Source organism: Salvelinus namaycush, chromosome 29, assembly GCF_016432855.1.
Source record: "Salvelinus namaycush isolate Seneca chromosome 29, SaNama_1.0, whole genome shotgun sequence".
Lineage (NCBI taxonomy): Eukaryota > Metazoa > Chordata > Actinopteri > Salmoniformes > Salmonidae > Salvelinus > Salvelinus namaycush.
Window position 1 is genome coordinate 14,253,649 of NC_052335.1, and position 26,341 is coordinate 14,279,989.

General features: G+C 43.0%; 1 protein-coding gene across 1 annotated transcript in view; it reads right to left on the bottom strand.

Moving 5' to 3' along the window:
* The window catches only part of LOC120023963 (nesprin-2-like), a 192,621-nt gene that overhangs the window by 19,209 nt on the left and 147,071 nt on the right, over positions 1–26,341 (bottom strand). Inside the window, exons 87-92 of the mRNA XM_038968063.1 lie at positions 19,946–20,177; positions 19,187–19,381; positions 14,446–14,571; positions 12,442–12,597; positions 5,835–5,993; positions 2,019–2,185 (exon numbers count right to left, since the gene is read on the bottom strand). Of these exons, the coding sequence (XP_038823991.1) occupies positions 2,019–2,185; positions 5,835–5,993; positions 12,442–12,597; positions 14,446–14,571; positions 19,187–19,381; positions 19,946–20,177 (1,035 nt within the window). The remainder of the gene's footprint in view (positions 1–2,018; positions 2,186–5,834; positions 5,994–12,441; positions 12,598–14,445; positions 14,572–19,186; positions 19,382–19,945; positions 20,178–26,341) is intronic.

The window sequence follows — 26,341 nt, forward strand, 5'->3', positions numbered from 1 at the left end:
AGGTGTCTTTCATACAGGTAACAAGTTCAAACAGGTGCAGTTAATACAGGTAATGAGTGGAGAACAGGAGGGCTTCTTAAAGAAAAACGAACAGGTCTGTGAGAGCTGGAATTCTTACTGGTTGGTAGGTGATCAAATACTTATGTCATGCAATAAAATGCAAATTAATTACTTAAAAATCATACAATGTGATTTTCTGGATTGTTGTTTTAGATTCCGTCTCTCACAGTTGAAGTGTACCTATGATAAAAATTACAGACCTCTACATGCTTTGTAAGTAGGAAAACCTGCAAAATCGGCAGTGTATCAAATACTTGTTCTCCCCACTGTAGGTGTCAGGAGTGGTGATGGCCCACCCCCAAAGAATAGTCAAGGACCCACTATGGCAGAAACTTTAAAGTAACTCACACTGTACCCTGTAGTTCACCAATGTTCCTTCAGCTTTGCAGCTGCTGTACAATCACTTTTGTTATAGTCATTATCATCTACTGTCTACATAGCCAGCCACCGTGCGTATCCACAGACAGATGGACAGTCTTGGAATCAGAGGGGATTTAGCGTGTATGGCCCCCCTCAAAAGTCTAGGACTGTACCATATGGCCTTATGTCTGCCTTCGAGTCCTCCTTGGTCAGCCCAAGAGTGGAGGGGACCAAAGCAAGTTGGAGTGGGAGGAGAAGGGGGTGGGGGTTCTGTCGCCCCGCATTAGCCGTGACGTGGTGGGGGCTAAACAATAGGAAACAGCACTACAGCCTACTGGCGCTAACGATAGCCTGGACCCCCTGTCAGCATCTGTTATCCGGTTAGCATAAAAGCTGACTAGCCGTAGTGCTAAACGATGTTGCCACTGTGAACAACACTTACAGCACTCACTATGAACAATGTGCCATCCGTTGTGTCTGTGGTGTCTGTCACCCAGACAAGCTGAGCGCTGTGGTATCGGAGCATCGGGTCTCAGACCAACAGGCTTAGAGACTATTTACATGTTAAAGACTATCTGCAGCTAGAAACTATTTGCAACACTGACTCTCCATACATGAAAACCTTACACACAAGCGCGCACACACATACACACACACAACCACACATACTGTCATTGCTGTTGCTCTATTTATACTATTTATTTAACTGCGCGACCTAGTCACTATTCAATTTATGTTTGTAAATACAGTCATACTTGACATGGCACATTCATAATCATACATATCAGTTACTACTTTGCATACTACCTTCTAATTACTTGATGTTTTTTATTTGACTTGATATTTTTTATTTTTCATTTGGCCTTTTATTATGGATATTGATTATTGTACTGCAATATTGAGGGAGCTACCACGCAAGCATTTCACTGCACCATTTATAAATGCTGTAAACTGTGTACGTGACAAATACAATTTTGTTTAAAAAAAATTGGCCTCCTGAAGAGCACAAAGCAACTGTCAACATTCGGCCACGGTGGCACCTGACCTGGCAGACAGACGGGAGGTTGAATAAAAGAAAGGTTCACCCACCAAACTGAGACAAGGAAGGATATGAAGTCGCTTGTTGTCTTGTTGCAGCTTCTGTATCCCTTACGATTGTGGTTGTAGTAGTAGTAGAAGTAGTAGTAGTGCTAGTGGTGGTAGTATTGTAGTAGAAGCAGTAGTAGTAGGCCTAGTAATAGAAGCAATAATTTGGTGGGTGCTTATATTTGTCCTAAATATGTTTCTTGCATATCCCAACTCTCCCTGAGAGTGGGGTCGCAGCCAGGGTGAGTCATTATCAACGGCAAACCTGGAGCGTTGCTCAAGGGCACATAGACAGATTTTTCACCTTGTTGGCTAGGGGATTCAAACTAGAGACCTTTCCATTCCGGGACCAACACTCTAACCGCTTAGGCTACCTTCCGCTAGTAGCAGTAGCCTGTGTGGGTATGAATCCCGGCTCTTCTCTCCATCTCTCCTTCATTTCATACTGTCTCTGTCATTGGAAAACAATTTAAAAAAAACCTGAGCCCAGTTTTTAAATGTGCTAGCCTCACCTGGCCTCTATGTGGTGGAAGAGATGCTGCCAACGGTCCCTGGCGTCCCTCAAGGTGCCGTGGAGCTGGGCCTGCTTGGCCTGGTCACTGGCCAGCATCAGCTGCTCCCCCAGCTGCTTGAGGTGGCTTTTGTTCTCACTGAACAGGTTGATCTCCTCCATACAGTCCTATGAAGAAGATAAAGATGAAGAATAATACTGTTCTTTTCAGATCACCGAAATCTGTCTTTTGCTTTCAAGGAGAGGGAGCAGACTACCAAACCTGGGTCAAATACATATTTCAAATAATGTACTTTCAGCTACATCAAGTGCATTTCAAATACGTATTTACAACAGATAGAGGGGGGGGGGGGCGATGACAACTTCTTCTCACAGCCTTCTCACAGCCCTCTTTCGGCTACCCACTCACTCAGGTATCTCCAAATAATTTTTAGGGGTATTTCAAACAATTGAGGCAATTGTGCAATTTTTTAAATGTCATGGCCAAACTTAAATCAACTGAAATCAACTACATATGGGTGATGGTACTTAAAGGTGATTAGGCCATAAAAAAAGACTGCCCCTATCGCTTCCATTGATTGTTAGCTAGCAGTGGCTAAAATTAGCTGTAGTTTATAGTGGCTAACCATTGAGATCCTATTAAATTATTATTATTATTGTAATTTTATGTGGCTAACATCAAGTTCTAAAATCATGAACTTCTGCTTTAAGCTTTGATCAAGGGGTGCACACAAGAGAAGGGGCTGCTAAACAAAGATCACTTTCTATTTCAAGCGTTGAATTGATTTATTTATTCTCACACCACATCAAAAACATGAACACACCCTGTGTACTAAATGACTACCGTCGATGATGAGAAAGAAAATGAGGCGTTATCTATGTTAAATTCAATAGAAAGGGCCATTGTTGTACTGTACAGGAAGAAAGGGGTTGGCCAAATCCTCATGTACCCATTCTGCCTTACATACAGTAAAATATGGTATGTAAACCCGTTTACTTTGTCTGTTCACGTTTCTATCAGAAATTGTACACTTTGTAGGATTACCGCTCTAATTATGGAACCAAGCATGTGATATATAGTATCACAAACGTGCATAATACAGGTAAAAAATGTGGGAGAGTGACTGGGTGTGATTCTCATAAGAGGAGTGGATTGTATCAAGATGAGGGAGGTCCACAGGGACTCCTTTCCCCAGTCCAGTCACCTGGCCTGAGGACACCTGGCAGACTCCCTCAGATGAACACCCACATTACCTCTATCGTCTGGGCTACACTGTGTGTGTGAGCTGGGGCTCTAGTGGTTATGTAACCACCAGAGATTAAAAGGTTAATCTATCTAACCAGGATTGGGTCTGAATCTACAGAGATTTTCACTGCACTGTTTACCATACCAATCAAGACCATTCAGATCAATAGCCACTAAAGACACAGCCAGACAGATGTAGGATCTTAATTTGAGCCCATTTGCTACAGTGGGAAAATAATCCTGCAGCAATAGCAAATGCTAATTAATGTGGATTATAATAAAAGGACAACTCCGTCACTTAACATTTGAGTTGTTATTATGAAGTATTTAGTGATGTCCTACACAGTTTTAGGGTAATTTTATGATGTCATGTCTGTTGACTGCACCTCTGTCATGTTTTCAAATATGTTCACTGAGATGACTAATACAATAAATGCTGGATAGTCATTTTCAGCAATCTATATAACCTGTCTGTAGTTTTATGATTATATTGGAACTCCCTGCTATATGTGACTCCTTTAAGGAAACTAGGCGTGTGTCGCGAGTCACTACTTCACAGGAGAGGCCTTTGAAAGTAAACATTTTGGGCAGAAATGCATTCTGGACCATGTGAACTTTCATGTGTCTTAATAACAATCTTGTATGCCATCTGTAAATATTAATTAAATTGTTAAATTATGAACATAGTTTGTTTAGCCACGGAAAAAGCCAGGAACCTTCCAACTAGCCATGATTGGCTGAGATAATGGATTGGTCTGCCATGTACTGTAGCACGCTTCTGTCTATAACATGAGCTGGTCAGTATGTGTAGGTAGTCTTCTCTAACGAGACTTAAAAAAAAAAAAAAATATCACGTAGTGGAACTACAAAGTGTTGCTCTCCACTTTCTGGACTACCAAGTTTTGAAATCAGTGGAATGCTCGGTGGAATTAGAGTACGATAGCTAAGGAGATGGAACAAATTCTGCCGTTTGATTGCAAATATGCAGAGGGAGTCGACAAGATAACACACAGAAGGCTGTTGTATAAAACACCTGTCTCTGGATTACATCTTCAAACTAAGGGCCACCATGGCATCCGTGACAGAGTGGGAGAAGCGTCCATCAATTTTCTGTTTCCATCAGGCCCGTCATAAAAATGTTTTATCCGACATACACTTTACTCGCATAAAAAGGTTGGATGGAAACCTGGTTATTGATATGAACATATATTCACAGCATGACATTCATGCAAGCATTAAAATATATTTACAACCCAAAAGTAATGTGAAATGCACTCATAACTTGTGCCATAAGCAATAAAAGGGTTAGCTGACAACGTCACGAAAATGATGTGCGTGCTTCAAAAGGTGCAGATGGATGTGTGTTGTTTCTGTTCTGGATGGCCAGATAGCAACAATGACAAGAAACTGCCACATGGTAAATTGTAAGTGGCTCGTTTCAACTTTTTTGATCTTGTTCTTAATATGTCTTGTTTTGAGGTAGTAGGTAAGAGCGAGTTGAGTGAGACATTGACTGATGTCTATGATAACATGTCTAAAATGTGTTAGCTAACCAACAACGGTAATGACGTATTTGAGACACAAGCGCTCATTGTGCAACTTTATGTTTTCAATATACATTCAATATACATTGGGAATGAAATATACTGTAGTTAACATGTTATCAACAATCTAAGCCAACCCTGTCTGTTTTACCACATATTTGAGCACGCCTTGGTTTTGTTGCTTAACTATCAACCTCTCTACGTATTTAGACTAAGCTTCGTCTGGGCTTGATATAGCCAGCTAGCTAAGCTACAGTAACTGCATGCTTAGAATTGCATCATGGGAGATTAAATGCACCCTGGGAATCATAGTATGCTGTAGACGAGCGCAATACAGAAGCTTCAAAATGACAAAAACAATGAATCGTGCAGTATGACTAACAAAAATGATAAAACATCAAAATGTGTATCAAATCTTAAAATAGTACACATATACTAACAGCGTAATTACTTTTTATAAATTGGCGGAATTGTCCTTTAATTGAACATTTTGTAGAGGTTGATACATTTTTCAGAAGGGAAAATCAAGTCTGAAATTTCAAAGTGGAAATTACAAACTTCAGAAGCCTTTTAAGACCTCAAATACACTACAAGCTTTACATTTCCTGCATTACAGGAAAGTTCTTCAGCAACAGGGTGACCTAATTAAGATCCTACATCTGTGTATAATTCTATGGACCCAGCATGGTCTGCAAGGTAAGGTATACTGCGTATCCATTCCAAACATGCTTTCTTTCAGTTTGAGAAGACAGTTATTTTTTACTTGAAAGAATGGGTTGTGACCAGGATTGTAGTGGAGCAAAAACACCCTTTATGTGCCTTTTTACATTGTAAAAAGCAATTACACAAAACTAAATTGGCAATGTTAGCATTCATTTTTTACGTTGTAGGTCAACTCAACCAGCATAAAGCATTTTCCCAAAAATGTTTGCCACTATGTCGCCAATTGTAAGTGACAATTTTATATACGGTTTACACTTAAGGCATCGGAGGATATGTCCTAAAATGTGCACTGTACCCCAGTTACCTTCTTCAGTTTCTCCACCATCTCCTCGAGGCTGAGGTCTCCGCTGTGCGACACCTTGTTCTCCATCTGGGTCAGCCAGTCACACAGCTCCTTGTTCTTGTCATTGAAGATGGTCCAGGCACTGAGCCGGTCGGCGATCTCCTGCCTGCGTAGGGATACCTGAGAAGAGAAGGGAGGGGGAGGGTGAGTATATGTTGCCACGTGAAACACTGGAATGTACCATGCATTCATGTATTAGGTTTCTTGACAGGGTGTCAAACTCAATTCCCAGTGCCTGCTGGATTTTGCGCTTTGCAATTGAGTTCAAGGGAGGAACGGAAACCTACGTTAAGTGCGATCCTCAAGGACTGGATTTTGCTTGATAGACTAACAGGGGAAGGGATTGACAATCAGATGCGGAAAAAACATTGTGATGGGGGTCTTTCCTAGCCTGGTCCCAGATCTGTTTGTGCTTTCGCCTAATCATTTGCAAACATGGCATGACAATGAGGGAGTTGACATGATAGCACAAACAGACTGGCACTCAAGCTAGGTCTTGCCCCTCCAGTCTGGAACTATATGGCCACCTCAATTTAAATTAATCATTTTAGCCACTTTAACAGCGTTAACTGAAAGTTAAGTTAAATAATACCTTCAGTAATGTTATTCTGATTGACAAAAAACAGATCTCAGGTCCAAAATGCTATATTTTGTCAAGTTACTTCAACACCCAGACCATAACAGAAAAACCTGAGAAGTTGGCCACATTTAACACAAAAACAGGCACTGTCAACTAACTGTGTCACGCCTACTCCCGCTCCTGCTACACCTGTCGCCGGTTTACTAACAACCGGTCTTGGAAACCATCATTATGCACACCTGCACCCCATCATCATGCACACCTGGACTTCATCACCACCTTGATTACTTCCACTTTATCTAGCACTTTGTACCCTCACTCATCAGGCAGTATTGGTTCTGTTTTCATGTCCAGACGCGTCGCATCCTACACAGGAGTATTGCTCCATGTTGGTTATTATTAAACTCACCAACTGCACCTGCTTCCTGACTCCCTGCATCTCTGTTACAGAATACTGCCTCAAAATATGGAAGCAGCAGAAGAGGAAGACATCTACCAGATGATCGACGAACAGGGACATCTACTCCAACACCACGATCAGCTGGCGCAACTGGGTGCGGCTATAGATGAGATCCTCCGCGTCCTCCACTGCCTCGACACCACCCGAGAGAGTTAACCTCCAACTAATGAAGGGCCTTCTACCAAGAGTCGTCCCAGCGAGCCAGTCCCCCATCCTACACAGCAGTCCACCCTGGTCAGCGATGCCCAACTGTTCCTCCTGGACAAATATGACTGGACTCCATCCAAATGCTGTGACCTCCTACTCCAGTGCTCCCTCTATTTCGCCCAACGAGAGGTCCAAGGTTGCCACGGTAATTTCCCTGCTGCCCGGGGGGTGGTGCCCAGACCGCTGCGGAGTACACCCTCATCTTCCGGACTGTGCCAGCCTCCAGCAGATGGAATAAGCCGGCGCTACGCACCCTATTCCGAAGAGGACTGCGCAAGGAGGTCCAGACGGAGTTGGAATGCTGGGATGATAACCTTTCCTTGGAAAGCACACATCAATGGCCATCAGCCTGTACAACCTTCTTCGGGCACCAGCTCCTGCAGTGTCCGGGGCGTCCCAACCCAAAGTCCACTGGGACAGAGGGCCGGCCCCATGATCATTTGTCTCCCAGGGTAGGCGTGAGTATTTCTTCATCATTTTCCGCCAAACACTTCCTGGTTTCCATTTCACTGATGGGCTGTCCCTCAGGTGTTGTCTCTACGGCTCTAGTGAACACCGGTGCCGCAGGGCATTTTATTGACCAGGCCCTTGTCTCCTCCCTGAACATTACCTCGTATCTGCTCTCCTCTCCTTTTCCAGTCCAAGCCTTGGATAAACTACCATTGAGATTCGGCACTATCACACACATCACAGCACCACTCACCCTCACTGTGGGGCCCTTGCACTGGGAAAGCCTTCCCTTCCTCATCACCACAGGTCCCGTACACAAAATCATCCTCGGCCTCCCGTGGCTCCAACAGTATTACCCCACCATCTCCTGGTCGAGGATTAAAACCACTGCATGGGCACCCGGATGTCAGAAGACCTGCTTTCCCTTACCTTGTGGTTCCACGTCGGTTGAGAGTCCTGTGACTACCCTCCACGCCACCATTCAATCCTCCCATATCATTGGCCCCGTGTTTTGTGACGTAAATGTGGACAACCGCCAGGCTCTGGAGAGGGAACCCGCGCCTGCTACCTGCCCTCCTGAGCGCATCTACGTCCCCACGGAGGTGTGGGGTCGGTTCTTGACCTGGGCATACACATCCTTCGCCGCTGGACACCCAGGTATTACGTGCACTATTTCATCCATCTCCGCGAATTACTGGTGGCCCACGTCAGCACAGGACGTCACCCGTTAGGTCAATTCATGCTCCATATGTGCCCAAACAATCTCCCCGGCACACTCCAGCAGGGAAACTCCTTCCCCTTCCCGCTTCCCTTGGTCCCATCTGTCCATAGATTTTGTTACTGATCTCCCTCCGTCTAATGGTTTCACCACTATTACGGTTATTGTGGACAGATTCTCTAAATCCTGCAATTTTTATCCCTCTGGTCTTCCTACCCCTCTCCAGGTCGCTGAGGCACTATTCCAGCAGATCTTCCGGCACGATGGCCTTCCTGAGGACATCGTCTTCGACCGTGGCCCCCAATTCACGCTATGGGTATGGAAAGCCTTGATGGAGAAGCTGAGGGTCACAGTAAGCCTCACTTCTGGGTACCGGCCTCAGTCTAACAAGTTTGAGAGGATGAACCAGGTACTGGGGAGGTTCCTGAGGAATCACTGCCAGGACGGGCACGGTTCTTTCTCTGGGCAGAGTACGCCCAGAATTTCTACAGTGCATCACTCCACCATTGTGCTGACTCTCTTCCAGTGTGTTCTGGGATATCAGCCAGCCCTGGTGCCATGGACCCCGAGCCAGACCGAAGCTCCTGCAGTGGATGAGTGGTTCAGGCATGCAGAAAAGTTTTGGAACGATGCCCACGTGAGGCTCCAGCGCACTGTCAGAAGGAGCATGTGGATCGCCACCACAGTTAGGGTCCTGTGTTCCATCCTGGTGATCGCGTCTGGCTCTCCACCAGGAACCTCTCACTCTGCCTGCCCTGTAAGAAGTCTGAGCCCCCAGTTCGTGGGGCCGTTCAAGGTCCTCCGGAGGATCAACGACGTGACATGTAGATTACAGCTCCCCCCTAACTTCCAGATCTCACCCTCTTTTCATGTTTCCCTCAGGCCGGTGGTTTATGGTCCCTTGGTGGATGCCATCCCCCACAACACCCCTCCTGACTCCCAACGCTATGGGGGTTGGCTCCAGTACCTGGTGGACTGGGAGGAGTACGGTCCAGAGGAGCGGTGTTGGGTCCCGGTGGACGACATTCTAGATCCCAACATCATTCAAGATTTCCACCATCTCCATTCGGACCGGCCCACTCCTCGCCCTCGGAGCCACCCTCCTGGCCCGGCATCGTCCGGTGGCTGGAGTAGTGCGTCGGGGGGTACTGTCACACCTACTCCCACTCTGGTGCATGACGCCGCCGGTTTTCTAACCACCGGTCCTGGCAACCCATCATTACGGACACCTGCGCCCTATCATAATGCACGCCTGGACTTCATCACCACCCCTTTATCTAGCACTCTGTATCCTCACTCATCAGGCAGTATTGCTTCTGTTTTCATGTCCAGACGGTTCTCTTGTTTTGTATCGCTCCATGTTCGTTATTATTAAACTGAATACCTGCGTCACTGTGAGTGAGGTTGAGTCTAAATTGAAAAGATAACACCATACAACGCAGGTCTGTTGAAAGTAGCCCATAAATAATACCCTGAAGTGCCAAAGGACTTTGAAAATGCCAATCCAAGTGGATTGGTTTTGTATCACTGTGCGAGCAAGGTTTTCAGCTGTATTCTACAGCTCCCATGCTATCGATGCCTATCAGTAAGGGGGCTACTTTAAGAGTGCTTTTGGCTACTAATGCAAAATTGTACAGGCCCAAAAGTGCTTGTGATAAAACCTCCCTGCTGTCCATTCCATTCTGTGAATAATCTAGTTCTACCAGAAGATATAAGTGGAAAGGCAGGGTACAAATATCCTACAGTACATAGTCTTATTCCTATTAAAGCAGCCGAATGCAAGTTTGACCCAGTTGTATAAAGTTGGCTTGTTCCAGAAATGTGGACCTCTGACACATTTCATTGTACATTGAAAAGCAACAGGGAAATTGTATTTCAGTGTACTTTGACTGAGTTGAAATGGAATTGATCCCAACCGTTGTGTGTACCAGTTCACTATAAGGCAATGCAAATGCAAGAACCCTGGGGGACTCCCCATAATCAAGTAAATTGAGCGAGGCCTCAAGACAGTCAAGCTTTTTTTTACATAAAATTAATATGGTCCGTTTTCCTAATGAGAGCTTAATGTGTAAATTATATTCCCATTACTCCACAAAGGAGGGGATGCTGATTGTTTTGAGGTCAAAGAGCTTAACTGGCAGGCATTGGTTCATTGGGTTGCCAATATTTCACTGTCTGTTGATTTTTTTTTCACGAGCGTGGCTCTCTCTCACTTAACTTACCATTGAGGCTTAAAATTCTTAATATTCCATTAGGAGCGGTTTCTATTGTGACCTGTCATGCCCTGTGAGGAATTGCGTTGCCACCACAACAATAGGGGACAGGGGCTGTCTCCTGAAACACAGGCAGGCCACAGCCCTGGCTGGCCATCTGTCCCTCAGCCATTCCAGTGACTGGCTCCACCTGCAACCTGTTAGCCTTCTGGGGACAGCGCCATGTGTTGTGGGGACACTGTCATGTGGGACACACTGTCATATAAGGGCTCCATTGTGGTTCTATGAAGCATACAAGCATGATATGCACATCCCCAACTTCAGAAAGCCTGTAATGGGCAAAAATATACTGTAGATATACAGTACCAAAACTTAATATCAGCTAAATATTCACAATTTGAAAGATAGCTTCATTACTCACATGTTTTTTAATTATTAATGTAATACCCATTCCCCATGTAAATCTCCACTGTGTAGGATGTATTACATTTCAAAACCAAATCATCTCTCATCTTATCATCTTAAAAATATTGCATTACTTAATTAATTGGTTGAATATCTTTTTTAATGATTTCGGCATTAAATGTAATACATGCTAGAGGGGAGATACGGAAATTGATCTCAAAATGCTAATATTGCTTATTGTAGTGGATTGTAAAACAAAACCAAAGTGTGGATTGACGTCACTCCTTGCCCATAGACTGCTTTCAAGGTAAGGAAACAAATGTCTAAATATGTAAAATGACTGAACTATCACTTGAGCCTATTTATAATAGCAATGCAACACTATCTTTGAAGGAGAACTAATGGCTGCTGCCAGCTCTGTGTCCCCACAAGTGCACCAGTTTCAACAATTTCCCTAACATGTTGCAAGTTGGGGCAGTCACTGGAACCATGAGGGCACCATTGTTGCTCCAACAACAAGTTAGTCATCAGAAAAAAACATTAACAGGCATTTATACAAAAATGCTCTGTTTGTTTTTGATTTAAAGGGAGATGTAACTGTAGCTTGGAATACTGACCTCTGCTCAGCTAAAGAGCTAAACACCTCCATTCACCGTTGTTAAAACTAGTCTGCATGCTAATTTAACTTACAGTTAGTAACGGACAAATTCAGTTACAAACTCCAAAAGAGGCATTCAAATCACTCACGTGCTGCGGTCATTTCGTCTTACAATCAGTAATAGACAAATTCCGTTACAAACCCCAACAGAACTGTGAATGACCATTTGACCACAGCGTTCGAAACGCCCATGTGCTTGTATCAGGATCCAATTAGGTCTCAAAACAATCAAACTAAATCCTGCCCCCCCCCCCAAAAAAAACAGTAAATCTTTCTCTCACTGACAAAGATGTACTGTACATCATTAGTAAAATATTATACCACATGAGAGCACAAATACTAATGTCTCTTACAGAGGCATTCAGAACCTCAACCCCTGAAACACAGTATGTGCAAATAACTATTGAGGAGATATTAAAAGGGCGCACTGGAAATGTCAAATGTTCAACACTATGTAATGTCAAACTCTTACATTTTAAGCAGAAATAGAAACACATTACATTTTCTAATAATATTTTTAGTAGTGGCATTCCATTCAGCCACATGTCAGTTTTTCCCTCCATTCCATGCTGCTCCTATTCTCTTTTTGCACTGCCATGAATGAGTGTGTTTTGTGTGTGTCTCCACTCGCTGGACACACATTCACCGGTCAAAGCCCCAGTAGTGGAGGAGCCTTTTGTGTGGCCAGAACATAGCTAGTGACTACTCTATTTTATATCTCTCCCTTCCCTCCCTCTCATCCACTTTCACTCTCTCAAATAAAATCAGTCTTCCTCCCTCTCTAACACACACACTGACAGACAGACATCTTACATCTTATTTCTCTTTCCCTACCTCTCTCTCTCTCTCCCCCTCTCTCCATCCATGCCCCTCTCACCTTTAGACAGAGTTCCTCCCACTGGCAGTGCAGCTGCTCCACCTGTCCTTGTAGTAGGGTAGCATCCCCGGCCAAGATGTACTGGGACAGATCCGTCTTCATGGTGGACAACTCCTTCACTCCACCAGTCCCCAACTCCAGAGAGGCCTCGTTTTCCTGCATAACACACACACGTACACAACACACACACCACTGACCGGTCAGGCACCCCGGCGCTGTAGTAAGTGCATACTAGTCGAGTACGTGTGTGTTTCTCTCTCTCTGTCTCTGTATGTGTGTCTTTCTCTCAAGGATTAAGGGAGGGGGAGGGGAGCAAGGGGATAACTGGGAGGGGAGAGGAGGGAAGTGAAGGGGGGAAGGAAGAGGGGGGAAAGGGGGAAACAGGGAGGAGTGTAGGAAACTCATAATAGTGGGACTCAGTGGGTGGCAGGATAATGGGAGCCCCCAAAACCTGTTGGTAACTCTGGCCCCTCTGAGTGCCTGAAAAAAACCCTCAATCAATTCACTTTCCCCCAGTCAAATTCAAACAACTTTTACTGGCATGACAGGAGTGATACCCAACACAGCAATGATTTTACATAGCTGCAGTGATGAAATTACAAACCCAAACAAGTAAATGTGTGTGCTAAGAAAGCCGAAGAAGGTGTATTAGAGACAAAAAAAAAATACCATGTCTCTCCTCGTATCTTAGTGCGCGTCCCAAATGGGGCCCTATTCCTTATATAATGAAGTACTTTTGACCAGAGCCTTATGGACCCTGGTCAAAAGTAATACATTGTAGGGTATAGTGTGCCATTTGGGATGTGACTAAACACTTCTTTACCCTTTTTTTCCTCCTTTTCCTACATCGTTTTGTTGTTTTTTGTTTCCTTGCCTTATTATGTAAAGTGTGTTGAGACCCATGGACAATGCACTTTAAATGAACCTGATTGCACTTGACTTGACTATCTTTGCCACTGTTATCCTCATTCTTCACAATAGAAGTACCTCTCCAATGAGACCTTGATCAACAGCCGCGCACAAAATGAGATTAAAGGGTTAGTTCACTCAAAAACTATATTTTAGTATTTTGATCATTAGTGCACTGTTAATATAATATTTTTGTATCGGTAAAGTGTATTATGCAAGAAATGGCGGTGGAAACGCCTTTATGAGTCACCCGATGATATGGTGTGTGGTCCAACCACTACAACTTAGAAACCATGCAGTTTATTAGGCTACAGATGACATAAATGATGATGAACTTCACAGGGTGGTGAAAGCGCAAGGTGATGAGCTTGATGCTACTTTCAAATAAATATTGAGGGTCTTATTATGTAAAAATTATGATCGATGACAAATAAAAATATTATCGCTCTTATACATAATAGGCGAATCTCATCATGTATAGCCTACCCGCACAACCTACCCGCACAGTATCTGTTGTTGGCTAGAGCACACATGTCAAGACCAAAGTAGGCACATACATTTGCTATTTAACGCAACAGTTTTGGTGACAAAACTATCACTAGATGAAAGTTACATGAAAAATAAAATGTTTGTGTGCACTACCTCATCACACCCTGATCGCACCAAGTCCGTTTGGTGTAAACACACCTCTGGTGGGAAAATACACATATTTTCTTTATGCGGATTTTAGATTATTCGCATAAAAATTGGTCGCTAATTGGTTGGAAACCTAGCTAGTGTTACTCACCTATTGACTTACCTTCTAAGCTAACAGCACGGAGAGGTTCAAATCCACCCACACAGAGAGATACTAATATACACAGCTCAATGTCACAAAGTGGGATGCACACACACGCAGTTGCATGTAAGCACACGCAGACACACACTAGCACGTATGTATGCACACTGGCATGCGTGTCCACACACACACACACACACACACACACACACACACACACACACACACACACACACACACACACACACACACACACACACACACACACACACACACACACACACACACACAGAGATCCAGATTGAGAAGGTAGTCACCTCTGTGAGCTTCTCTTCACCCTGTAGCTCCTCCAGCCTCTCTGGCAGCGGTTGCTTCAGCCTGTCCCTGAGCTCATCCAGTTTGTGTGCGCTGTCGACTAGTCTGACCTGAAAGTGGCCCCAATTCTACAAGATATAGAGAAGGTAAATTCAACAATCTCATTGACAATATTAGTTTACAGTTCAGTTCAGCAAAAAACAACATCAGATTAAATTGAATAGCGTGACTTAGGTAAATTATATTATTCTATGGGCAAAAAGGGTTTCCAGAAATAGACAGGTCACACCTCTCCACATCCATAATCAAAAGTTTCAAATGCATTTTCTGAATATACCACTAAGACACAAATGTTACCCCAACTCTAATCAAAGATTCAGTCACACATTTGAGTGGGAGATTGGTGTGTATTTCCCTTTCTTTAATGACAATTAGCTATCTCTATTTCAGACATTGTCTTAGCCTGATTCCACTGTTGTGCTTGTGTCACGGCCTGGTCTGTTTCACCTGTTCCTGTGATTGTCTCCACCCCCTCCAGGTGTCGCTTATTTCCCCCAGTGTATTTATCCCTGTGTTTCCTGTCTCTCTGTGCCAGTTTGTCTTGTATGTTTAGTCAAGTCAACCAGCGTGTTTTCCCCGTACTCCTTTTCCATTCGTTTTTATAGTCTTCCCGGTTCTGACCCCTGCCTGACTCTGGACTACTTTCCTGCCTGCCTGATTATCCTGCCTGCCCTGACCTTGATTCTGCCTGCTCTTCGGTACCTATTGGACTCTGATCTGGTTTTGACCTTTTTGCCTGTCCACGACCATTCTCTTGCCTACCCCTTTGGATTAATAAACATTGTAAGACTCCAACCATCTGCCTCCTGTGTCTGCATCTGGGTCTCGCCTTGATAGCTTGGGGATTTCCCATTCACCGGGGCTGACATAAACTGTTTGACTTGGCCTCCTAAATCTGCCTCCTGTGTCTGCATCTGGGTCTCGCCTTGTGCCTATATAGCTTGGGGATTTCCCTTTCACCGGGGCTGACATAAACTCTGACTTGGCCTCCTGAATACCTATTTAGTGCACTACTTTTGACCAGGACCCATAGGGCTCTGGTAAAAAGTATAGTGCCTTCAAAAAGTATTCATACCCCTTGACTTATTCCATATTTTGTTGTGTTACAGCCTGAATTCAAAATGTATTAAATGTATATTTTCTTAACACATGCAAAGTGTAAACATGTTTTTAGAAATGTTTGCTAATTTGTGGAAAATGTAAATGTCACAGCAGTCCGTGACCGGGAGTCCCATGAGGCGGCGCACAATTGTCCCAGGTTTGTCCGGGTTAGGGGATGGTTTGGCCGGCCCGGGATGTCCTTGTCCCACCGCGCTCTAGCAACTCCTTGTGGTGGGCAGGGCGCCTGCAAGCTGACTTCGAACGTCAGTTGTACGGTGTTTCCTCCAACACATTGGTGTGGCTGGCTTCCGGGTTAATCAAGCAGTGTGTCAAGAAGCAGTGCGGCTTGGCAGGGTTGTGTTTTGGGGTCGCATGGCTCTCGACCTTCGCCTCTCCAGAGTCCGTATGGGAGTTGCAGCGATGAGACAAGACTGTAACTATAAATTGGATATCACGATATTGGTGAGAAAAAAGGGGTAAAAGTACCAAAAAATATATAAAATAAAAAAATAATGTATGGTGTTATCTCCTCAGTTGGATCAACAACATTGTCACAGCCAAAACTCGAACTGCTTTAAAGTCTCCAATGTCCTCATGGGGAAATCCCTGAGCGGTTTCCTTCCTCTCTGGCAACTGAGTTAGGAAGGACACCTGTATCTTTGTAGTGACTGTGTGTATTGATAACCAATCCAAAGTGTAATTCATAACTTCACCATCCTCAATAGATGGGTTAGCTGACAACGTCTCAAAAATGATGTGCATGCTTCCATGGGGCAGAAGTCAACATGTTGTTGTGATTCTGGATGGCCAGACTGCTAACAAGAATGATAGGAAACTGACATGTAGGGGATTGTAAGTGGCTCGTTTTAGCTCATTTAATATTATTCTTGATACCATGTCTTGTTTTGAGGTGTTTTGACTGATTTCATGTCAATGTTCATGTGGCTAAAATTAGCTAGATAACTATCCAACAACTGTAACGATGTATTTGAGAGAAGTGCTCATTGTGCAAATATATTTATGTTTTCAATAAACATTGGAGACGAAATATGGCTTACATGTTGTCAACAATATATTCCAACCATGTCTGTTTCGCTACATAGTTGCGCATGAGTCGGTTCTGTTGCTAAACAACCATCCCGTCTATAGGTGCCCTTCTTTGCAAGGCATTGTAAAACGTTATTATTGCACACAGAGTGAGTACATGCAGCATATTATGTGACTTGTTAAGCAAGTTGTTACTCCTGAACTTATTTAGGCTTGCCATAACAAAGGGGTTGAATACTTATTGACTTAAGGCATTTCAGCTTTTCATAAAAAAAATTAAAAAGTATTTCTACAAACATAATTCCACTTTGACATTATGGGCTATTGTTTGTAAGCCAGTGACACAACATCTCAGTTTAATGTGGAAAAGGTCAAGGTGTGTGAATGCTTTCTGAAGGCATTGTAGTGTATTATATATGGAATTGGGTGTCATTTTGGACACAACACTTAACTTGGCTTTCACGCAGATCCTATGGAAGGGGTTCAGACAACTAACCTGACCCCCCAGGTTGTCGTAAACAACACTCACAGATGAGGTCATAATGGTTCCAACAGACAGCAACAAGTGTGAGTAGTCACTAGATGGCCACTCTAGAATGGTATAATTTGGTTTGCCTGGGGTTTTCAAACGGTTGGGATTAGGGTTAGGGTAAAGGTTTGGGTTTATGGTGGTTGAAATCGTGTTTGTGGTTATGAGGTGCGATACTTGTCCCCTTTCTAGCATGGCCTGATAGCAAAGACTCAAAGCAAGCCCCTTTCGAGGCTCACGGCTGCCTCTGTGTCACAGCAACAACCAATCAGATTCAGCAGCCTGAGGGGTGTGGTTTCATCCATCCTTTAAGACAGAGGTAAAGGAACCGCTCCTAAATTGACTTCAGGTTCAAATCTAGGATCAGCTCGCCATCTCCCAAATCCTAGCTACAGACTTTACGGTGAAAACTGCAAAACTGACTTTACATCATCATCATCATCATCTCGGGAAAATGTCATCCTAAACCGTAGTGACAACTTTAAGTTCCCAGACACAGATTAGGCCTAGTACTGGACTGAAAAGTGCTTTCAATGAGAATCTCCTCTTCTTAGTCCAGAACTAGGCTTAATCTGTGTCTGGAAAATCAGCCCTAATTTTCTCTCTATGAAATGTTTTGTAAAATCAGAATTGGAAATGTCAGTTTACTTCCTGAATTGACTGAATTGAAATGGATGGAATTGAGCCCAACCCAGATGGTGGTAGCAGTAGTGATGGACCATACCGTGCCTAATATTCTGTATTTCTCAGGGTTAGCTGGCAACTGTAAAGTTCACTTTGATTTGATGATGGTGGTAGTGGGTAGTGTTAGGTGGCAGTCAGTTAGAGATTTTGTGTCCGAAAATGATGTATTGTGCCAGTAGGATTCAGTCATCCGTTGATGGATGATGGACAATGGAGAAGATGGCCAGACATAAACAATTTTTTCAAGTAGGCAACTCGCTGCCGAAAAATATTTGATTTGAAGTTGAGTTTTGATGGAAATACACAGACAATTGTGAATGCATAATATACAATTTCATCCGTGTTATTGCATCTATGTGTGGCCTTAACCGTAGCTGGCAGCTGGCCCCTGCATGGATTATGGTTAAATTAGGGTTGCTCTTTGATGGCCTTGGCTGTTAGGGGGCTTTCACTGGGCAGTGCACAGATACAGTACATGGTATGTGGGTCAACTGCAGCTAACAGACATTCAAATCACACACACACACACACACACACACACACACACACACACACACACACACACACACACACACACACACACACACACACACACACACACACACACACACACACAGTTGGCAGTCTTTAAGCCTTAACACCCCAATCCCACAGCCCCACTCATAAAGAAGGGGGTTTTGGTGCTTGTACTGAAGAACATGGGGTAAAAAGAGAGGGGGGTGGAGAGAGAGAGAGAGAGAGAGAGAGAGAGAGAGAGAGAGAGAGAGAGAGAGAGAGAGAGAGAGAGAGAGAAAGAGATGTGTCATAATTACATATCATTTTAGAGATCCTCTGCCTTAATCATAATCTCCCCTATTAGATGAATTAGAATCCCTGTCTATCGTGAAAGAACAAAAAAAGGTCTGCTCTTATTGCATTCTGTCTCTGTTTTCTTTGTTTCAAAATAATCTATTATTGGTCGACCCAAATGTTCATGTGTAGGGAGGTGTGCTCCTTTCTGTCTAATAGTAAGGATAATTTCTGAACAATATTTCTGTCCAGTTAGTGGAACACTTTTGGGTCAATAGCAAGCTCAGAGGCAAAAGTTCTGTTTATCCTCTTTAACAGTTTATTTTTATTTTCTTCTTGCACTGATTTTAAAGTTGATGACGATGATATTTGTTTAGCTTAATTGCTTCGTAAAATGCACTGATTGCAAGTTGCTCTGGATAAGAGCATCTGCTAATAGACAAAAAATTTAAAAAAATGACTACAATGTAAAATTGGCGCTCACGTTCAAGTGCTTCCAAGAGATTGATTGGTTAACTGATTGACTGATATACCTGAACAACAGTTTCCAGTAGGATTCTCCTTTCTCCCAGTAGCTCCCTGGCGTGGTCCCAGGACTCCTGCAAGGTCTGTAACTCTGTCTGTAGCTGGGCCTGTGTCTGTAGCTCTGCCATGGAGGACAGCAGCCTGCCTGTCTCTAGTGTGTGTCTGTAGAAGCCGTTGTGTTGGGCGAGAGTCTCTTCAGCACGCTGAAGAGGGGAGACAAAGCGGTCTGAGTTACTGTATAGTTTCACCTATGATGGGTTAGCATCTGTTAGCCTATTTAACAGAGGGGAGTAGAAGGTGGTACTTTTTGTGTACTTTTTATTTTATTTTTTGTTTGTTAATATTCGATTTGTTATGTTTTTGTTCTTCATACCAGTATTGTGTTTAGACCAAGTTCGGGGATGAGTTGGAGCCGCCAGAGATTTGTTGGGGATGGGGGGCGGGAAGGGTGGGAGGTGTAATTGTTCACAAATTGATTGTACTGATAGTGACTCAATACAACAACAAAAAATCTAAAAATGATTTAACACTATGTTCAACAGGATATCTCAAAAACCTCTCTTTTAGTGTATCAAGTTGTGGAATGAAAATAAACAGCACCTAAAATGTGTTGTGCATTGCGCAATCGCTAGCTGCGGTACTCCAAAATCACATACATGTTTAGAAATAGCAAATATTGCCCTGATAGCTCTGAATTAGCACGGCCTCTATAAAAATGGAATGACCATTCATCACAGATAATTAATTTAATGATATGATGTTCTCACCCCCAAGTCCTCCAGGGAACATGGTAGCTGCTGCAGAGTACAGAGGGCCTGAGCAGCAGAAGGAAGTAAGGTCTCCACATCTCTCAGCAGCCCCCCTAGCCTCCTCACACCCCGGGTGTAGAACTGCCACTGGCCCAGCCGTTCCTGCACCAGGCTACTTCGCTGCTGTGCCACACTAACAATCCGCTGCCATCGCTCTCTCATCTGGGCGAGCTTTAGGGTGAGGTCAGGCCTGCTTGGAGGAGAGGAAAGTAGAGGGGGAGAGAAGGAAGGGGGAGGAAAGGATAAGATAGGAGGGCAGAGGAGAGAAAATGAGAGGGGAAGGAGAGGAAAGGGGGGAGGAAAAGAGAGAAAATGAGTGCATAGGTGAGGAGAGAAGAGATAATCAACAATGGTTGATGGCAACAGTATTTTCAGGTCATTTACACCATAAGGATAACTAGTGAGCACATCACTGAAATACATTACCCCAAAGTGCCCCAGTGCTGCTCCCAGCTTGTGATGTGTGTAGGTTGAATACTGTGACAATAAAACATTTTGAATATCCATGCAAATGGACCACTAAAGCAAGTAATGTATTGTATTGTAATGATACGAAAGGATAACTCCCATTTCATCACAACATGGTAAAAAATCAGATACAAGTCAGAAACAAATACATTTAAGTAGCTAAGGTAGCATTGCAGAGTAAAATGCAAAGGTTTTCTCTGAAAGTAACTGCAAGGGTAGTTCCTTGAATGTAAGTTCAGTGAAAGTAACTAGTGGGGCGTAAAAAAACGTGGTAAGTGGCGGTAGCTTGCTGAGCTCTAAACCTGTCCCATTTGTATTGTTTAAAATTGGTCATTTATGCATTTATTCATAAAAAACGATCGAACTGGAGGGTATATTGATCTATCTCATCATATGCTTAGTCAACAAGCAAAACAAACAAGATCAGTACTGTCATCCTGCGAAACCCGAAGAGAAGCGGCCGTCCCAACATTCTAACACTATGGGCGGAGAAACCGAGAGAGAATACCCCACTTCTTCTCCAGGGACGACAGTGCTCTGTTGGCCACCATGAATGAGCAACTGAAGAAGCTCGATTTGATCTCTGGACTATTGGTAGAAATTTAGGCCCTAAGATGATCTATGGAGTTCCACAAGAAATGAATCCCGGAGGTAAGGGCAGAAAATTAAACCCTTCCGAGCCACAGTAGCGACCCTCCAAACTACAACAAATACACTCCAGGATGACAATAAATAAATGAAGGCGGCAATACAAGACTTAAAATGCAGAATCATAATGCACAACATTGTCAGCATGGGGGTGGAAGAGGAGGAAAAAGAAGACTACCTGGAAAAATGATGGAGGAAGAGGTGGCAAAAGTGGACTACCAAAGGGCACATCGGTTTGGTAGGAAGGTTCTAACCCACTAAAATATGAAGGGAAAAATGTTCTCTATCAATGAGCTGGTGAAATACTGGTGAAATCATATGATAGGAGGCGCATACTGTGCCGTATTCCAAAACACCACAGGGTCAGAAAGTATAACCCTGCCGTACTGAGCCAGTAATTCCCAATTAGGCATACACAACACTACATATTTATTTTACAATCTCTCTCTCTCACTCTCTATAGGCCTACCTTTGCGTTCTCGCAAACAGTCCCCCCCCCTCATCATGTCTGGATGGAAATGCACTGAAATGATATCAGACTGAATGACTTTCCATTAAGAGTAGCAGGGCTAAGTGGCAGGCTATCGAGGCGGTGCCGATACAGCAAAAACAATGCAGAGAGAAAACAAGAGAAATAATAGAACATAATAACATGAGGAATAAATACACGATGAGTAACAATAACTTGGCTATATACACAGGGTACCAGTACTGAGTCGATGTGCAGGGGTATGAAGTTATTGAGGTAGATATGTACACATAGGTAGGGATAAAGTGACTAGGCAACAGGATAGATAATAAACAGTAGCATTAGCATATGTGATGAGTCAAAAGAGTTAGTGCAAAAATTGTAAATGCAGATTGTCCGGGTTAACTATTTAAAGTGGAACTGACAGTGTTTTACCAACATGAAATCTTATTAAAATCTGTTCATTTACACCCCCAGGAAGAACATGATACCTCTTTTATTACATTTCCTGAGATGCGAACACTTAGTTATGGTCATTTTCAAGTTTTCATACCTTTATAGAATGTGTTAGAGTGATGTAGAGTGACGTAGAGCAAGGCATTTATGAAAATTCTATAACAATATAGAGTGGGAAAGCGGCCGTGCGTTTGGACAATTAATAGACACTGCAGCAAATAAAACCTAATAAAAAAAAGTGTCATCCAGGACCAGACTCGACACAGACCGGTGCGCCATAGCCAATCAGAGCTACAGTAGGCCTATATACAAATAAGGCATTTACCACACGGGCCTGCCATCATTCACTTCGAACTGGACTGTGTGTTTACAGGCAGAAGCAACAGCACAACTTTACATCATTAGAAAGCATTCGCCGAAAGCCACAAAATACACCTGAATGGATTTCTGCAAATACTGTATGTAAATATCACGGGAGTCCTCTTACATTTGGGAACCTATTGAACTGAAAAATGATGGGGAATAGTACAGTAGCTTGCCTGCCAATTCATGCTTGTTCCAATCCACGTTTTGACAACAATGGGAACTTGCCTGCCTGCCCGCCAATTTGATCGATGCCAGATACATTTGATTGATAACTAAGAGATGTGCTAACTGTGGTTAGTCCTTCAAGTTCAGCATAGCTAGCTAGCAAAGTGATATGGGGGAAAAACTCGGTCAACCGCCCACTCCTCCAATGACATCTCAACCTCCCAGCAGCTAGTTAGTTAGCTAACTAACAGTAGGATATTTTTCATGAAGGCATGGCTGTTAGGCTAGGACCTATTTGAAAGCCAAAATTGCAGGCCTACTGTTCCGACGCATATCGGCTCACGTTCCTCTTTCTATTGTTTCTCTGTCCCATTCTTCTGTTCCATTTAGGCTGTTAAGTGTAGAGCCCAATGTAAAATTGTATAGATTATGGTTAATAGATAACAACCAATCAGGGCGCCAATATGTTGTGCATAATGAGATGAAAATTTTGCCCATCGCAGCTGGCAGCCATATAAAATTAATTAATATAAGTCCTGCAGTCAAATGACCAAATCGGACTCTAGTTGCCTCGTGTGGATTGTTAATAATATTTATCATAATTTCATATATACAGTTGAAGTCGTAAGTTCACATACACTTATGTTGGAGTCATTAAAACTAGTTTTTCAACCACTCCACAAATTTCTTCTTAACAAACTATAGTTTTGGCAAGTCGGTTAGAACACCTACTTTGTGCATGAAACAAGTAATTTTTCCAACAATTGTTTACAGACAGATTATTTCACTTATAATTCACTGTATCACAATTCCAGTGGGTCAGAAGTTTACATACACTAAGTTGACTGTGAATTTAAACAACTTCGAAAATTCCAGAAAAGGACGTCATGGCTTTAGAAGCTTCTGATAGGCTAATTGACATCATTTGAGTCAATTGGAGGTGTACCTGTGGATGTATTTCAAGGCCTACCTTCAAACTCAGTGCCTCTTTGCTTGACATCATGGGAAAATCAAAATAAATCAGCCAAGACCTCAACAAAAAAAATTGAGGACCTCTACAAGTCTGGTTCATCCTTGGGAGCAATTTCCAAACGCCTGAAGGTACCACGTTCATCTGTACAAACAATAGTACGCAAGTATAAACACCATGGGACCACGCAGCCGTCATACCGCTCAGGAAGGAGACGCGTTGTCTCCTAGAGATGAACGTACTTTGGTGCGAAAAGTGCAAATCAATCCCAGAACAACAGCAAAGGACCTTGTGAAGATGCTGGAGGAAACAGGTACAAAAGTATCTATATCCACAGTAAAACGAGTCCTATATCGACATAACCTGAAAGGCCGCTCAGCAAGGAAGAAGCCACTGCTCCAAAACCGCCATAAAAAAAGCCAGACTACGGTTTGCAACTGCACATGTGGACAAAGATCACACTTTTTGGAGAAATGTCCTCTGGTCTGATGAAACAAAAATAGAACTGATTGGCCATAATGACCATTATTATGTTTGGAGGAAAAAGGGGGATGCTTGCAAGCCGAAGAACACCATCCCAAATGTGAAGCACGGGGGTGGCAGCATCATGTTGTGGGGGTGCTTTGCTGCAGGAGGAACTGGTGCACTTCACAAAATAGATGGCATCATGAGATTGGAAAATGATGTGGATATATTGAAGCAACATCTCAAGACATCAGTCAGGAAGTTAAAGCTTGATCACAAATGGGTCTTCACAATGACCCCAAGCATACTTCCAAAGTTGTGGCAAAATGGCTTAAAGACAATAATGTCAAGGTATTGGAGTGGCCATCACAAAGCCCTGACCTCAATCCTATAGAAAATGTGTGGGCAGAACTGAAAAAGCGTGTGTGAGCAAGGAGGCCTACAAACCTGACTCAGTTACACCAGCTCTGTCAGGAGGAATGGGCCAAAATTCACCCAACTTATTGTGGGAAGCTTGTGGAAGGCTACCCAAAATGTTTGAACAGAGTTAAACAATTTAAAGGCAATGCTACCAAATACTAATTGAGTGTATGTAAACTTCTGACCATCTGGGAATGCGATGAAAGAAATAAAAGTTGAAATAAATCATTGTCTCTACTATTATTCTGACATTTCACATTCTTAAAATAAAGTGGTGATCCTAACTGAACTAAGACAGGGAATTTTTACTAGGATTAAATGTCAGGAATTGTATTTGGCTAAGGTGTATGTCAACTTCTGACTTCAACTGTATATTAAAAATAAAACAAATTTGAGAATGTGTTTCTCAGTCAAACGGTTTTGTTATATTTCAGTCTTCTTTGATATACTGTATATAAAATGTTATATTGGGATGCAAACTCAAAATTGAATACATTTCAACTATGTCTGACATGGAACAGGTGTCTTATTCTTTTTAAGGTCATAACCATGTGTGAGGTGGATACTTCTGTTTCAAAGTAGATTTGTTTAAGACTAGCAAGAAACACACTGTGTGACCCTGATTTAGCCCACTGCAGTAAAATGTTTTAAGTGTCCCCATGGTATTCATGCTATTGAACAGCCTGGGTATTCAGGGTCTCTCATTACTCCACACTCGGCCGGCAGTTTAGGGGGAATTTGAGAAATATAGCCTACTCCAATAAACCAACTAGTGGGGCTACCAACTAGTAATATACACAGATAGGTATCACACACATTTTCTAGAAATTTCCGGGAAACACGGTAAACAATGACAGGAATAATGATAGACAGCTTTTTAGAATCCCTACTTGCAGGTGAATGCATAGATTGTTTTTGGATAATTGAAACAAAGTGTTTATATTCTACTATTTTGAACAAAGTCTGGAAAATATGACCTGAACCTGGTCCCCATAGAAACGTGTTTAATTCACCTACGATAATAACAAAACATAGGTTCGGTGAATCAACATTTCAGATCTGATCCAACTTCATTATTTGTATTTTATTCAACTTATTTGACAGGGATGAATGCACATAGATCAACAACATTTCAGTAAATGTTCCAGATTTAGTCAGCTAATTTAATCTGCAGTTCTTGGCGAACCTCCACTTAAATAAATCTCATCCTGTTTCTACTGATAAAACACTGTCTAACTGGCAGCCCTCTATGGATGTGCCCCAAATGGAACTATAACTCTTAGGCTGATACGAAGATGAAGTTAGAGGAGATGGGGCTTGGAGCAGTTGTTGTGCCCAATAATCTCCCCTTCCTCCTTAAGTGTGCACTCATTCACCTCCCTACACAAATTGAAAATGAGCTAGAGGGAGTTTCCATATATCAGTAATTTCCTTTGGGAGAAAAGAGAGATTATTGGGACGTAACCAGAGAGCTTTTTTTATAAAGCTTGGAAGTTTCCACGCTAGCTGCACAACGACCGAATTATGTGGCGGTCCTTAGTGTCAGCCATCTTGCTGTTCCAGAGAATAGTACAGCTCCCCAGTGTGTGTGTGTGTGTGTGTGTGTGTTTTGTATGCACGTGCACATCCGTTCATGCATTTGTGTGTGTGTGCGCACGTGCATGTGTTCACATGTATGCCTATTTGTGTGAGTGAGTGTGTGTTTGTGTGAATTATGGTCACAGCTGGGACGCCATTACCCAAGCTAGAAAGAACGCGGCAGGAAAACCAAATTTGTTATTACTTTACGAGATGGCAGATCCTCAGAAGAAATAGAAGACTGCAAGCTTTGATTTCCTAACCACTAGAGGCCAGAACGCCTACAGTAAGTCCAGTGTGTGATGGAACGATAAACCCAGCGTAACCACATAGTTGGCCCTGTTGAAAT